The sequence below is a fragment of the Clinocottus analis genome, unplaced genomic scaffold (genome assembly GCF_023055335.1).
Source record: "Clinocottus analis isolate CAN_PGR_092001 unplaced genomic scaffold, fCliAna1.0.p SCAF_316, whole genome shotgun sequence".
Taxonomy (NCBI): Eukaryota; Metazoa; Chordata; class Actinopteri; order Perciformes; family Cottidae; genus Clinocottus; species Clinocottus analis.
This window is the reverse complement of record NW_027176061.1, coordinates 260-16,224: the sequence shown is the minus strand read 5'-3', so window position 1 is coordinate 16,224 and position 15,965 is coordinate 260. Positions and strand designations below refer to the sequence as shown.

At 39.7% G+C, this 15,965-nt stretch overlaps 1 protein-coding gene across 1 annotated transcript; it reads left to right on the top strand.

Moving 5' to 3' along the window:
• Positions 1-6,149: 6,149 nt before the first annotated feature.
• LOC137798811 (neuroligin-1) lies at positions 6,150-15,682 on the top strand (the record flags this gene model as incomplete). The annotated part of the gene is made up of 5 exons (XM_068595768.1): positions 6,150-6,362; positions 11,150-11,416; positions 11,509-11,870; positions 12,999-13,159; positions 15,526-15,682. Coding segments are annotated over 5 exons (1,160 nt in total), but the record flags the coding sequence as incomplete, so codon positions are not given.
• Between the last annotated feature and the right edge of the window lie 283 nt (positions 15,683-15,965).

The following is a 15,965-nucleotide window of genomic DNA, read 5'->3' as shown; positions in this document are numbered from 1 at the left end:
ATACATCCGGCTTCTGATTGTGACAGAATCATTCATAATCATTCAATAACATAAATGTAGCCCTCTGCTCGTGCTGCGTTGTTCTGTGAGTACCTATGTAACCTATGCTGTTTTTGTTCAGCCCTTCTGAGGACGATTGGATGAATAAATCCATTTTATTTTATTTTTCGGGCACAGTAAGCGGCACTAAAAAGGTGCTCAGCATCACACAGCAGACAGTCACGTAGTGACTAGCGACTACTTCCATCAGGAGACCGTGCTCAGAGAGTAAATATTGGACTCACGGGTCACGAGTGCAAATGGACAGTGACGGCTTCAAGTGTCAATAAGCAACTGATGTTTTCCTTATCTACTTGAAGGTCGCAAAACTGGATTCCACTGCCCCCACTATATTTTACAATCACCCATATACTTTAGGGGAATATTAATTCATAATTTAATCATATTTAATACACTGAATCTGCATTCAGATTGATGCGCAGTTCAACACTGCCACCTCGGACATTTGTCTGCAGGCACTGAAAGCGGAAGAAATATTCATAAATCATTTATCATTTAGAAGTCATTATAGCCGTCATGGAGTATCTTCTTTCTGTCTCTTGCTTCACCTCCCCGTCTTTGTTTCCCTTGTTTCTCCTTCTCTCCATCTTCCACTCTAACTTTCCCTTCCTTTGTCAGTCTGAATTTGCTTTCCGTATCACCGCTTCTACAGTTTACCTGCTTCAGGGATGATGTTTCTCACCCTTCCTTTTTCCTCTGCTGCTCTGTCCTATTCTGTCTGCCTTGAGAGTCAAAAGGACATAGAGTGAAAAGGAAGAGAGAGAGTGAGGTGAGGGGGGGAATTATGATATACCGACCATTACAGTGAGAAATATATGTGTGCAGAGAAAGAAGTATATAAAAAGCCATATTCCTGGTCGTCTAGCAGCCTCTCTCTCTCTGGCTGGACTGATATTGGGGATAAACGCTGGATTCCTGGATCAGGGTTCAACTTCATATTGTTCAGCTTAGAGGGCGAGCTGCCGTATCGCTGTCTAAGCGACCACTCACGGCGGATTTTAGCCAAACCCTAGACACAGACATGTATGACATATCCTACGTCAAGGAGGGAATGGAGTGTGTCAGGCTTCGTAGGAACGGAACGGCTGATAAAAAACATTTACACTACAACACTAAAGACGTTGATCTTTTGAAACATTGATAGTCTGGTTTATTTTCATTCTGTTATTAGATTTAGAACCTCTTTAATCTGTTCCCGTTTCGTGTCTTTTGTTCTTTTTATTTTTATGTTCATTTGTTGTCTCATCAGTCAGTGCCTCCTCTTCAAAGTGGTCAAAAAAAAGTGAATTCGGTTAAAGGCATTTTACGTCGCACATTTCAACAATATAGTTTATTCATGCTCAAAAGTTCAATGTTTATTTTCCACAGTTTGTCTTTATTCTGGAAATGGAACTTCAGCTATGTTCTCAACATTTCAAGTCAACATTTTGACTTTATTCGCAATATTTCAACTTTATTCCCAACATTTCAACTTCCACGAATACAATTTTGACCTTATACTCAAAGTATTTTTTCATATTCGTGCTCAACATTCCATCTATAAATACTGAAAGACATTTTGACTTTGGCCCTAATACTGTAGTGTATTTAAGAGACCAATATTATGCATTATTCAGAGTAGAAGCAGAGAATATGCAACTAACAATACAAATCTTAATTGCTTTTCCGCAGTTTTAATATCACAAAATCTTCTTCCTAATCAAATGCATCAACAATCTAAATAGAACGTGGATGATCTATGAGTTGAATGTGCAGTGTGTCTCGTTACATTGCGCAGCAGAACAAAAGCCTCTGCGGTCAATGTATTTACTCTACCTTGCTGGTAAGGAGGAGCAGGACCATACACTCAGACCCTTCTAAAGGGAGAACCTGAGCACGGCCATCAGTCACTTCCTCCTCACACATATTGTGTTTATGAGTCAGATGTGATGAAGCAGCTCTCTCTGTTCTATCAACTTGTTTTGTCTTTGCATGTTCTCTTGGATGCCTGCGTGGTAATCCCAACTAAAATACAATGGGGCTGTGTACCATTATGATGTGTTCTTCATTATGGAGCCAAAAACAGATTACACCTGGGCACATGAGAGGTTCAGGTGTAAAGCGCTTCCCATGAGAGGGATGTTGAAGTTAGCGTCAGCAGGAGCTGGGCGACTCCATGCATGTGCGCCATATCTTATCATTCAAGGCAGCTTTACTACCACGTCTACTCACTGTTACTGTAAGAGCCAAGTGTCAGCAAATGTGCAAATCATCTCTTCTGTACTGCTGCATTATCAAGGCTAACGGAGCAGTGCACTGCCGAGAACCTAAGAGAGAGGAGAGAACTGCAGCTTCTCACTCGTTTGAGCAGCGCCAGCTACTGCTCCTGTGCTTTTGTGTGTGTGTGTGTGTGTGTGTGTGTGTGTGTGTGTGTGTGTGTGTGTGTGTGTGTGTGTATGTGTGTGCATGTGTGTGCATGTGCATGCATGTGTTTGTGTGTATGTCCATCCATGTGTTTCCTTGACGACTAAATGTCCTTGAAAGGATATGAAAGTTGAAGCAAATACTTCAAACTGTGGCCATTTTGTTAGTACAGTGTCTCATTAATTTGTTGGTCGAGCGTTTTTAGTGTTCAGATCAGAATTAAGACAAGACTGAGTTTAGAATAAGAGTTAGGGAACCTGAGTGAATCTGTGAGGTGACAAGTTATACTGTAGGTCTTAAGAAATTCCCAATTAAACATGCACTGTGCTTTGTGTGTGTGTGTGTGTGTGTGTGTGTGTGTGTGTGTGTGTGTGTGTGTGTGTGTGTGTGTGTGTGCGTGTGTGCGTGTGTGTGTGTGTGTGTAGACGGGGAGGACTGCCCTGCTGCCCCTCCACTGTTTGGCAAACTAATCATTCTCCCTGCCTCGCTCTTTGTGATTGCCAGCCCATCCCTGCACTGCAGCTAAATTGAATCAATTAAAATCGTTCTTGTAGATGGCTGCTGTTGCTTCCACACGATTAGGCTTTGATCAAGAAGCACACAAATAAATAAATAAGCCAGTGGAAAGGGAATAGAAAGACGAATGAACTCAATTAAACAGTGGGGCAAAGGAACGTGCCTGTCAGTGGCTGTCAGGGAGATCTGTGTGTTTGTGTGTTTGTGTATGTGGGTGGATGCAAATGTACTACATTTGCTTGTGAGGGAGTCTACATAAACTGTATTAAGTGATTTTGTAGAGCGCGCTGCTGAACTGTGAACTGATGACATCAGGATCTGACATCCTTTTTTCGAGATTTATCAAATTATTCTCTATTATTTATAGATTACAATTTCAAGATATATTTCTAACATTAAAAGTAACAGCTCCAGTCTTTTTAAGTTGTATTTTTATTTTTGATCTTTAGTTTTATTGAACGTTTGTAATTAATGTTATAGCTTCCCAGTACTGTTTCTTATGCATTACAAACAACTTGAACATTTGTATTTGAATACACGTGTAAAATGCTATTTCCTGTGAGCTAACGTAGGTTTCTGGTGGTCGGCACATTCCCAGTGGAGAAACAGACATAAAATAACACTAACTAATTGACTGCAGAGTAACATTGCTGCTGTTCTCAATGTCTTGTGGCATAAAAGACAGCTTTACCACAGCTACAACTATAACCGATACTTAAACTGATATTGATATTTTTAGTTTCATAAAAATATTTTAAGGTAATAGTTTACCTTATGACTGATCTCGCTGTCAGTTAGCCCTTTCTGACAAGCTGACAGAAATAAACAAAAAGTGTAATTTTGACTCAAAGAACAACACAGTACATCTATAACCCTAAAATACCTAAAGTCTTTCGCACAGCTAACGATGACTCAGTAACCATCTTTAAGTACCATTCAAAGGATTCTGTTCAAGCATTGAAGCATTATAAACATAATATATAATACTATATTTTCATAAGTTGATCATATTGATCTATATTAGTGTGTGATATGAATGCATATGAATATATAAGCTATGATGTGCTATTTCTATGGAAAGTCAGTATAGAATGGACTGAGCATTCCCCCTTAATAGCTCACCATACAAGGTTCTTCACAGAGCAATAGTGACATAATTCCTCTCTGTAGCCTATAACAGGAGCATGTCCTCCCTCTGAGGCACTACTCCAGGTGTCTCTATACATGTGTCCTGAATGCATCCCTGTGGAAATGAACTGTAGTGTTGACTGACATTGGCTTATGAGCTCTCCACTTAGCCACGGAGTGGGATGGCTGTGAGAGTAAGAACATGAAAGCGGATGGGTGAGGAAATATGTGAGGAGGAAGGTTCAAGGGTGAGCTTGGTAGCCGGGTGTGGAAGACTCCCTGGACGCCTGTAGCAGGTAATGGAGCTTTTAACATGGAAATCAGAAGGAGAGTGAGGTGGTGATGGTGGCAGTGGTGGACATGAAATGGCTCTAAAAATGCAGAGCTCCCCTATGGGTACACTTGAGGTGCCTTGTCTCATTAGAACATGCATATCTGGCTGGCACTGGATCTTTATGCAACCGCATTGAGCAGGAGTACCAGAGAGGTTTCACTGGACAAAGGAAACAGATGGAAGAGTCAATGGAGTTGCGGGAGGAGTAAGACTGATGCTGGGATGGAGAGGAAGAACTTGCATATAGAATGAAATGTAATGCATGCTAATGTATTAAATCAGCCCAGAAGACCATACATTCAAAACATGTATGACTATTTGTATTAGTATTACTTGTGGCATTAAGTTGCAGTATAGTCCCTTCTATAAGAACTTGGGTCTGGTTTTTGTAGTTTATGGGTGATTGGTGAAATTGTGCGCCCTGTGTTCATTGCTCAGATCTGGGAACACTCCAGAGAAGCATCCACTTTTAGACATCCTGTCAGCCCTTCTGTGCCCACCTTGTACTTAAGGTGACTTGTAAAAACATCAGTAATTATTGTGCATTTCCACCTTCCTCACGTTCATATAAGGTACACAGCAATACCTTAAATCAAGACTCTTAGGGTTGAACCGTAATTCTACAAGGTTAAATGTGATGGTTATATTCTGAAAAATCTTCATCACTTCGCTCAAACATGTTGTTTTTTATTCTGAAAATAGAAAAGGAACATACTTACAGGACTAACAACGTCTGATGTGTTCCGGTCAATTGAGGGGATTCTATAAATTATTCATTATCTGCAGTACAATCATCCAATTCTTAATGTATTTCCTTCGAGAGAACAAATCTGTTTTGCTCTGAACAAACAACACATGACTGTATGTCATCGTCTCTCTGTATGTCCTATTGGAGGCAGGATTATAGATTCAGATACGTCGCTCTCTAAAGTGAGCCTGTCTGTGTTGCATTTAGCATATCCGTACTTTAAGTGCCTCTACGGGGCAATAACTCTTGTTTTATTGCATTAAATTATGAAACAGCCGGGCTTGTTGGTTTTCCTTGTACAAAGGAGAAATATGCCTCGTTATCAACTGACAGTTATGCTTGGATGCTCCAAAAGTAGATTTAAGTGAAACATATATATATATATATATATATATATATATATATATATATATATATATATATATATATATATATATATATATATATATATATATGTATGTATATGTGTGTGTCCCTATTGGTCTTCATGTTTTTAATTTCATAATGGATAATTCTCTGTAAACTATGAAGGTTTTTTTTCCCTCCCGAAATGAGAAAAATAAATGTGCCTCAAATGAATTCACACTTTAACTTTTGATCTGGATCTCATTCCCAACTGGCTCTACTTTTAAAAACTGTGATGCTCCAGGTTCCACTGGAAAAAGGCTTATTTTGTTTTTTTTGTTTTGTTTACTTACCTCCTCTGTAAGCAAAGATGTTACATCTTTATACTCCATCAGCTGCTCTGACCGTCTACTAATGACCCACATCGTTATCTTTATGTTGATTTCACAAATGAATAATGTATTAGCTGTGAACTTCTATATCAGTGTGTGGCAGGCTTCTTACAGGAATCTTATCGCCATCATTATTGCTTCTGAACCCTTCAGCTTAAGACACCAATAGCAATGAAAATAAGCATACAGCTAACATCTCCTCTGTTCTTTGTCTTCTCTTTAGGATTCCTCAGTACAGGGGACCAGGCCGCCAAAGGGAATTATGGCTTACTGGACCTGATCCAGGCTTTGCGTTGGACCAGTGAGAACATTGCTGCCTTCGGCGGCGACCCGTTGCGTATCACAGTGTTTGGCTCTGGCGCCGGGGCTTCCTGTGTCAACCTGCTCACGCTGTCTCACTACTCCGAGGGCAACCGCTGGAGCAACTCCACCAAAGGTAAAAAATCCTGAGTCACAGAGTTCACGTGGCACCGTCATGAATATTTCAGTTTGCATGCAGTGCTGTATGTGCACCTCAGTCGCGTGTGATTGTGTGAGTGCTTGGTGCAGAGGAAACTAAACACATTTTACGTTTGCTGATGCTGTTTATAATATTAATTTGTTTGGCTGTGTGTTAAGCCTCTGAAGCCAAAGCAGTTTCTGGCCGTTTTTTGCTCCAGACACATTTTTCTCTTTGTGGCCTTGATTTTCAAAAATGTTTGTTGTCCAGGATAAGTCATGAAAAAAGAAGAAAAAAAACTCAAGTTGAATTTCTTTGATAACTTATTTTACAACAATTGGCACACACACAAGATTCTATATATCCAACATTTTTCCAAGATGACACAAGGGTTACCAATGTTAGGGGGAAAAGAGGCTCCAGGTGCTCCACTTAATAAAGTTATTCACAACCTCTACTTCCAGCTTCTCCTCTTCTCTCTGCTCCGTGTTCAACAGCCTGAAGTTCACTTAAAGTTTCACAGAACTTGTGTCATTGTCTTGTCCATCATGGCTTCCTACTTGGGCTAAGGAGTGTTTTCATTAAAATATCACCATTTTAAGCTTAGTTTGTTGCATTTTCTGGAAGCGTTTGACACACATGGTGTGTTTAAGGACCATCTTCTGTCCATGGTGAATGGGGCAGTTGTGGTAATTAGGGTCCGAGCGACTGACATAGTCCCGAGAGGACCCTATTGTAACTGTTAGGGGACAGTGGGCACCGTTTTGGGGGACTAGTCATACTCCAAAACTCACCAAAGTTGGACCGCTTGTGGAAATAGCCATCTGATATAGACGTTAAAAAAAAATACCCAAAAATGGCTCTCTCGCGCCCCCTAGAATTTGGACCGGCGGCGCCCCTCGCCCAGATTGTCCGATTGACTTGAAAAAATTCATACATGTCTAGCTCCACCTGCTCTACAAAAAAGCTTCTCAGACCCATAAAGTCCGCCTGCCAAAATGTTCCGCCATTTTGAATTTGGTTAAAAACACATTTTTGCACTTTTACCCTAGAACGCTTGGTCCGATTCATACCAAACTCTCTGGAAATCATAAATGGGGTTGTATCTTCAAGACTGCTTTGCAAGATTTTGAATGTGTCATTGCGTTGAGGAGAATCAGACCAATTAACCTCTTAGGGGCATGTCCGATTTTTAAATACTCATAACATTAAAACTACATGGGCTAATGACTCCAGACTTTTTGTGTATGTGCACATTGCATCCCTTAACATGCAAGGAATCAGTTGTGCGATTCAAACATTAGGGAGCGCTACAGTAATTCGGCCAATTTGCGATTTTTGGCGCATTTTTATCATGTTTCGCCTTTTTTGGCCTTTCTGCAAAATGTATCTCCTCCTACAATTGTTATCCGATTGACTTCCTTTCTGTTCAGAGATGATCTGAAGACCTGTGAGAGTGTGCTTTGTTCGCATTTTCACTTAACGGCCGCGACGTGACGTGGACTCAAAGACACACCCATTTTGGCCGTTCGCTATGTGATAGAAACCTGTTGTAACTCCAATGCACATCATGCAATCAGCCCAAAACTCCTTATGGATGATGCCGGTCCAGGCCTGAGCACATGTACATGAAGAAATGTTGTCCTAGCACCACCTGCAGGCAAATGAAATCAGCCAAACGGTTTCGGATTCAAATGAAATTTACATGACCTGGTCTACACTTCACGTGATGCATGTTCACAATTGTTATAGCGCCACCTTCTGGCAAAATGAAATCAGCCAAAAAGCTTCGGATTTACATGTAAATGAAGCTCAAGCTCAAATTCAGTAAGGAAAACAATTCCTACTCTCTGGTTCATTCATAAAGCTCAGTCCTAGTCTCACAGCGATTACTTCATCAGGTGCTTGGGTGTCTGTATGTTCAATGAACCAACCAGTCAGAGACGGCGCAATTTCCGTAAGCCAATCACATTATTGTTGTTAAACGTTGAAATAATTAGGGTTATATGTCTCTCTCTCTCTCTCTCTCTCTCTCTCTCTCTCTCTCTCTCTCTCTCTCTCTCTCTCTCTCTATGTGTATGTATGTGTATATGTATATATGTGTGTGTGTGTATATATATATATATATATATATATATATATATATATATATATATATATATATATACATATATATATATATATACATATATATATATATATATATATATATATATATATATATATATATATATATATATATATATATATATATATGAATGAATGAATTAAAGCTGCAATCAGCTATGAGCGGGTTCTCGCTCTAGCCGGCACATCGGGTTCGTCCGGCCCGGAATGTTCGCCCACCAGGCGCACGTTCTCGGCCGGGCGAGCCGGCAACCCGCAAGCATCCCCGACGTGCCGGCTCGAGGGAGGAACTGCTCATAGCTGCTTGCAGCTTTAATTGTTTTAAAAAAAAATTAACAACTTTCAATCCCTCCAGTGGGTTTTGGGTTCTTAATGTATGATTGTGTGTGTCAAGTGATTTGTTTTATTCTCTTACATGAGATGTTTTCCCTGCATTTAAAAGAAGGGTTTGTAATCCTCTTCAGCAACTTTGTTGATTTGTTGGTAGCAATCAATAAATCAAATGTTGTGACTACAGTATAGATTAACAGCTGTGACTACTACTACGAGCAATAGCCAAACTTGAACAAGTGTTGGTTGTTTACATTTGTAATAATAATTTTAGGGGCGTGGCTTTGGAGGGACATGAGGCACATTTCATATGTGGGGTAATTCAGATTGCTTTACAGAATAATACAGGGAAAGATAAAATGAAAACAATTCAAAAAGTACAGGCAAGATATAGAAAATATAGGGACAAAGCCTCACCATCCAGGGCTATTTAAAAGCTAAGCTAAACAGATATGTTTTAATCCATTACACAGTGATATAGCAAAGTTACAGTCAGATTTACAAATATAAAAACCCAATAGAGTAGTTTAAATCATCATTCAACTGGCTGCTTCCACATTGACTATTGGTTGTTTTCCTATTCCATATCATCATTCGTTACACACACATAGGTAAGGTTTATATTTGATTCCACCAATGTATAGCTGCATAGAGAAAGAGCACATTTCCTCTGCACCCTATAAGTACTGAGTTAACCAGTGTACATGCATGTGATTAGTTCTAGAGGAACAGAAGACATGGAACCATAGTTGTTGGAGTAAAGCTTTAAACATGTACACCTGTCGCCAGAATTACTAAATTAACACACCCTCCATGTGCTTTGAATTAAAAAAAATAGACCATATAGCTTCCTCCAGTGTATACAAGGGTTTACCTTTACTTGTAAATTAAGTCCATTTTGTCTCTCTTCTTGAACAAAAATCTCTGTGACTTTGTAGTGAAAGTCCTCATCTTCTTTTTTGCCTCCCATACCACCTGTCCCTGGTATTGTTCAGCCAGTAGGCCAGTCCCAGATGCCCATGTGAGGACTTTAGATCTGGTCAAATTTCATCATTAGTTATGTTGCTGAAGAACTTTTTCAAAGCTGTGACTAGACCATTGTACTAATCCAATCTTCTGGAACCCTTATGTTTGAACATTATTCCTCTGACTTTCTCAATTTAATTTAGGTGATATTAAACTCCATCCTGTCATTTATTTGTTTGATGCAGTGACATAGAGATGCAACAGGTCCAAAGTCCCCTGGTATGAGTGATTTGTGTATTGTCTGCAAAATCATGTGAGGCAACCTTATTGTTCTGTAGGACTTGGCCAAAATGACATTTGCATATCATATGTGTTGTGCATGTAACATGTTATTAAAGTTCTATCACATAAACTGTACTGGCTGTGTATTTGACAGATATTTTACAGAGTTTGAATGAAGAAAAAAAGGATAGCATGGATACATTTCAGTCTGAACTGATTTTTCAAAATTAGATATGTGGTCTTTTCTTTATTACCTGATATTTTTCCAAGACAGACAAGCCGTGTGATTGTGCTACAAACCAATTTTCCCACAGGGACAAATACAATTTCTATCTATCTATGGACTGGGCTGATGAAAGTCTTTTGACAGATCCACATATTAAAGAATTGGTCAGGAAATTATGTGATTATCATCATATAACAAGTTACCTCATCCTTAACTGTGTTTTTCAAAGTCTGATCAAATATACGTTGTGTGCATTCAAATATTTAGGGTTCAATATTAGAATTTTGCAATCTTTGTCAAAAGTACATATAGGTGAAATAACACCAATGCACTGTTAATTAACGAGCTTTACCATGTTGTCTTTATCTTTTTTTGTAGAGAAACGAACATGTTTTTTTAAGTGACAGATACATTATGAGCCTCATAACATCTTCTTAAAGTACAACTACACAAGCTAAGGCTAACGAATTATGGAATTCACATTGTTTATCAATAGACTCATGAGCTGGATGCAAGCTTCTTTTGTTCTGCTGTGCACTTGGTCAGGGAAGAATATGATTCTTGAAATCTTGAATCTTGAATATGCAATGCTGTGGCTCATCAATGAATCTCATGTATAATATAGATTATTATCAGTTTGTAAACCAAGCAGACTTTTCAGAAACTGATATTATGTTTATCACAGTAAGATATATGTATTTCTAACACCTTGTTTCTAAAGGAAGTTATGTTTAGAGCTAATACTTCCCTTACCTTCATCTCGACCACCTGTCTGGTTTCATTAAATTGTACATTGTATGTTCTTTTATGTGAGAGCAAAGATTGCAGAATGAATATGTTGCTTTCTCTCCAGGACTGTTCCAGAGGGCCATCGCGCAGAGTGGCACAGCTCTGTCCAGCTGGGCTGTCAGTTTTCAGCCAGCCAAGTACGCCCGGATGCTGGCTCGTAAGGTGGGCTGCAACTTGGAGGACACTGTGGAGCTAGTGGCGTGCCTTCAGAAGAAACATTACAAGGAGCTGGTGGATCAAGACATCCAGCCAGCTCGCTATCACATTGCCTTTGGACCTGTCATTGATGGAGATGTTATACCTGATGACCCTCAGATACTCATGGAGCAAGGTATCAATTCATTTTTCTTAGGAGACAGCAATTTCTAGCAATGTTCTAGCAATTTGTACTTTTAAAAACCATTCTGCACCATCTCTTTCAAGGCGAGTTCCTCAACTACGATATTATGCTGGGAGTTAACCAAGGCGAGGGCCTTAAGTTCGTGGAGCTTATTGTGGACAACGAAAACGGCGTTCAGGCTAACGACTTTGATTACGCCGTGTCCAGCTTTGTGGATGACCTGTATGGCTACCCAGAAGGGAAAGACATCCTCAGAGAAACCATCAAGTTCATGTACACAGACTGGGCCGACAGGCACAACCCAGAGACACGCCGGAAAACACTGCTGGCTCTTTTCACCGATCACCAATGGGTGGCACCAGCTATTGCCACAGCTGACCTTCACTCTAGCTTTGGGTCACCAACATACTTCTATGCCTTTTACCACCACTGTCAGACAGAGCAGGTAGGTCTTTGGCTGTAATGGTACATCTACATCTACTTTATAGAATGTCAATAATATGATACAAGTTTCAAAATGCTGCTGGCTTGTTCCTCATCTCCATGGGTAAAGCTTTCTCACAAAGGAAACTATACAAATTCATAATCGAAGATTACATATAACATATATTATGACGAGTATGATTTATGTACTACGTCATTGCGGAACGAGAGCAACCATCCTCCGATTCCCCACCAGTCACATTTCAAATTGAACAGAAAGGAACATTTTTTGTACAGCACGACATGGGTGCTTTCCCTGTTTACACTTTGTGTGTTTTCCTGCTCAGGCACTGATTTCATAATTAAACTGGAAATGTAAATCCAGTAAAAAAAAGAATAAGAACTTCATACTGGCATGTCTTTACCAAACCACCATCTTTTCTGATGCTATTTGCATCTTTCTATTGACCTTGTATACAATTGCACCACTTCTTGAACACACCTCGACTCTTTAAATGAACAGAATGATTTAAATTTCTATAAGAACTGTAATATAATGAAACCATCACTGAAAAGCAGACAAGCTATAGCCACATCCGCACAATTTTATAGAATAGGCTTCTTTGTGTCAGATATGGGTAGAAATCTGCTTCTGATTGTTTTGGGTCACATACTTGCTTTGTGACATGAAGGCAGCTTACTAAAGAGTGAATAGGTACAGCACCTAATGGCACAGAATGAGGTCTGATCTTATTACATCATTGTAAATGACTAAGTTGGGCTTCCTTCTGCTTATACAAAGCTATGATGACGAATTAAGCGGTCATGAAAGAAATCGAGGCGTGGTGATCAAACGCACATATTTTTCTTTTGGCATGCTCGTCATTCAACAAGCTATTTAAAATTTAGTTCAAAGCAACCCACTTCTATTTGTGCTGTTCCTTCTTTTTCCATCTTGTCTCTCAGTAATACAGTGAATAATAGGTCTGATATGGTAGGCAAAATATTGTTCCAGCTAAGTTGATCTGTCTGTGTCTCTGTCTATGGTCACAATACTCACTGTGTGCAAAAATAATGCCTTTCAGTGTCCTGTATCTGTCACATAAATGCAATAATGCTGATCTGATTTGATTCCTCTTCTGCTCATTAGGTACCACCGTGGGCAGACGCAGCACATGGAGATGAGATCCCATATGTGTTTGGGCTACCGATGATTGGTCCAACAGAGCTGTTTCCCTGCAACTTCTCCAAGAATGACGTGATGCTCAGTGCCGTGGTCATGACCTACTGGACAAACTTTGCCAAAACAGGGTACGAAGACACAACAAACGTGGCTCCTGAGGGCCAATACAACTCACTTGCTATGTGTTATTCCCATGGACAAGGACAGTGCCATCCTAACTCTGTCAAAACCTGTTAATTGAGTTAAGAGGAAGTGGCTGCAGCTCAAACTCACTGTGTGGAGTAGCTCTAGCTGTGAATGACTAAACCCCATCATGTTATTTGTGTTGGCTGTTAAACTTATATATCAAGCATTTGTTCTTTGTATTAGTTAATGTTTGACAATGTTGCATTAGCACCTATATTGTCTCTTCTAACTGGGCTACACTTTCTCCAGAAAGCTTAAATGTCATATCAACAACAAACCCAGTTCAAGTGACCAATATAAAGCCGGTTTCTGTAATTGGAGTGGTCAATTACATCGGGGTGGGGGGATGACAGGACTCTGGTTTCCCCAGGTAGATTTCTGCTGCAGAGCACAAGTGTCTTGGCAATGTATTGGGGCAACTAGGTTTCTAATCAGCTTCATACAAGTATGTATGTGCATAACAAAAACTCCAGTCTGTGAAGCAATAACAGTAAAGCAGGTGGATGAAATTAGAGATCATGTCATAGAGCAAAGCCGTAATTAAAATGATCAAAGTCTGAATTAAAACAAATCAGGATTGACACAGCATCTTCTGTCACTACTGCAGTTCAAATAAGAAAGCCCTGGTTTTACAATAAGGTCAGAGTCTGCTGACGGACCTGCTGCATGAGCTCTAGCAGCCTGCAATGCACAGTGAAAGCCTATTGACTGAGACAAGCTCCAAATCATCTGTCCAGCCCAGCAAGCTGAGTTACATGCATGTGTTTATATGCATAACATAGTTGTATAACTGTCTGCCACAGGGTTATCTGAACTGTTTTGGTTGCCAGTTGTTCTGCAATAGCTCACCATTACAAGAGCATGAACTAATTAATAATTTAATTGTGATTGTGTTTCCTCAATATTAACCTATACACTTGATGTACAGAAGTGGTAAATTGTGCTATTGTGTTTTATGGACTGCACAGTGTAATTGGTATTCTATGCAGATAGCCTCTACATATCTTCACATACATTCTTAATTAATGGTAGTGGCCTGAGGAGTGACATTCTCGATGGGACAAAATTAAAATCCCCCCCGCCCCACACACACACACACACACACGCTGCCTTAGAGCATGTAGTCATAGCGGTAATTGTTTTTGGAGAGCGTAATGTGGGGACATTGGCTTTTTCTGCGCACTGCCCAGTAGCTTGAGGGGAAGAGAAAGGCCTAATGATCTACATATATAACCCCAAATTGACGTGGAATGCCGGGTACCTGAGAGATTTATGCCACCAATTTGAATGGTTAAGCGTGTTCCTGATGAGGTCTGGCTAGCTCCATATGCCGCTCTCAGACAATGGGGCTCTCAGTGGGTCTGAATGGGCCTCCATAGCTCACATGGCTGGCTCTGTTCAGCTCAGATTAAGTGGAAGGGGGTCTTTTTAGCGCAGGATTCCCTGTGGAATGTGCTCTGTAAATTCCTCAGTATATAGTGAATAAAGGGGTTCATATCGGGTTAGACCTGCATTTAGAGTGCAGTTCATTAGTGTGCTGTTATGGCTTTATTTACCAAAAGTAGATTGAATATAGGATTAGAATAGTAGCTACTTCTTAGTTTGCTTTATAACAACCATTGAAACATATGTTTTATGGAAATTATCAGCATGGTTGAACTGCATCTTTACCCCAAATTACTTGGCTGGAAGCTTCTTTTTATGTATGAATTAAATATAAATAGCTATACTCTCAACAAGACGCCCACAATGTAAAAATTATGAAATGCTAATTGTTTTAGCATTTGAATGAAACTTAAAATGAGGAAAACTTCTGAGCTCATTTGCTATCTTAACTAAGACCTTTTCATCCAATTAGAATCTTAAGAAAACTAATCAACTATGAGCAAAAATATCAGTTTTGACCTTTTTTTATTTTAGCAAGTGTGATATCTCAAAAACTGTTGATTAATCTGAAACCAAGGGGACTTCATCTCAGCACTACATTCCAGTATTTTCATAATTACACTGATTAGCCTAAAGGAGAAGCTACACTTCAGAATTAACATTTTAATATGCAGACAGTCCCAAACATTCACCTTTATTTTACCTTGAGTTCTACCTGTGCTTTAAGTTGCCAGGTACATGGTAAAATAACTGGAACTGATTGGTGAGGAGAGGATTGCATCTTTCATGGCACGCACCATGAGTATTGATGCATTGTTTCAAATACATGCATGCATTGTTCTGCTATAAATCCATCAGCAGATATTGCCCCTGAGTGAAATCTGTCATTTGAAACTCTGTCCTTCTTTACTCTTCTTGGCAGGGATCCAAACCAGCCTGTTCCCCAGGACACCAAGTTCATCCACACCAAGCCCAATCGTTTTGAAGAGGTGGCATGGACACGCTACAACCAGAAAGACCAACTTTACTTACACATTGGCCTGAAGCCCCGGGTCAAAGAGCACTATCGTGCCAACAAGGTACTGTGAGATAAAACTAAATGCAAATGACATTAAATGGCTGTTATCTTTTGTTATTATTACCTTTCTTATGCGTCATATAGTGCAAACCACACCATGACTGTGGCACAGTAACAATCAGTTAACAAAGTAGTTTGGTTTAAATGGCACTGTTAAGTGAGAGGGGGTTTGTGTTTTAAATAGCATTGTTACTTACTGTACATACAGAGGTTGATTCAAGTTACAAACATGTTACATTATGTTATGTTACATGCATTCACCCAGACTTCCTCCCTACACAGAC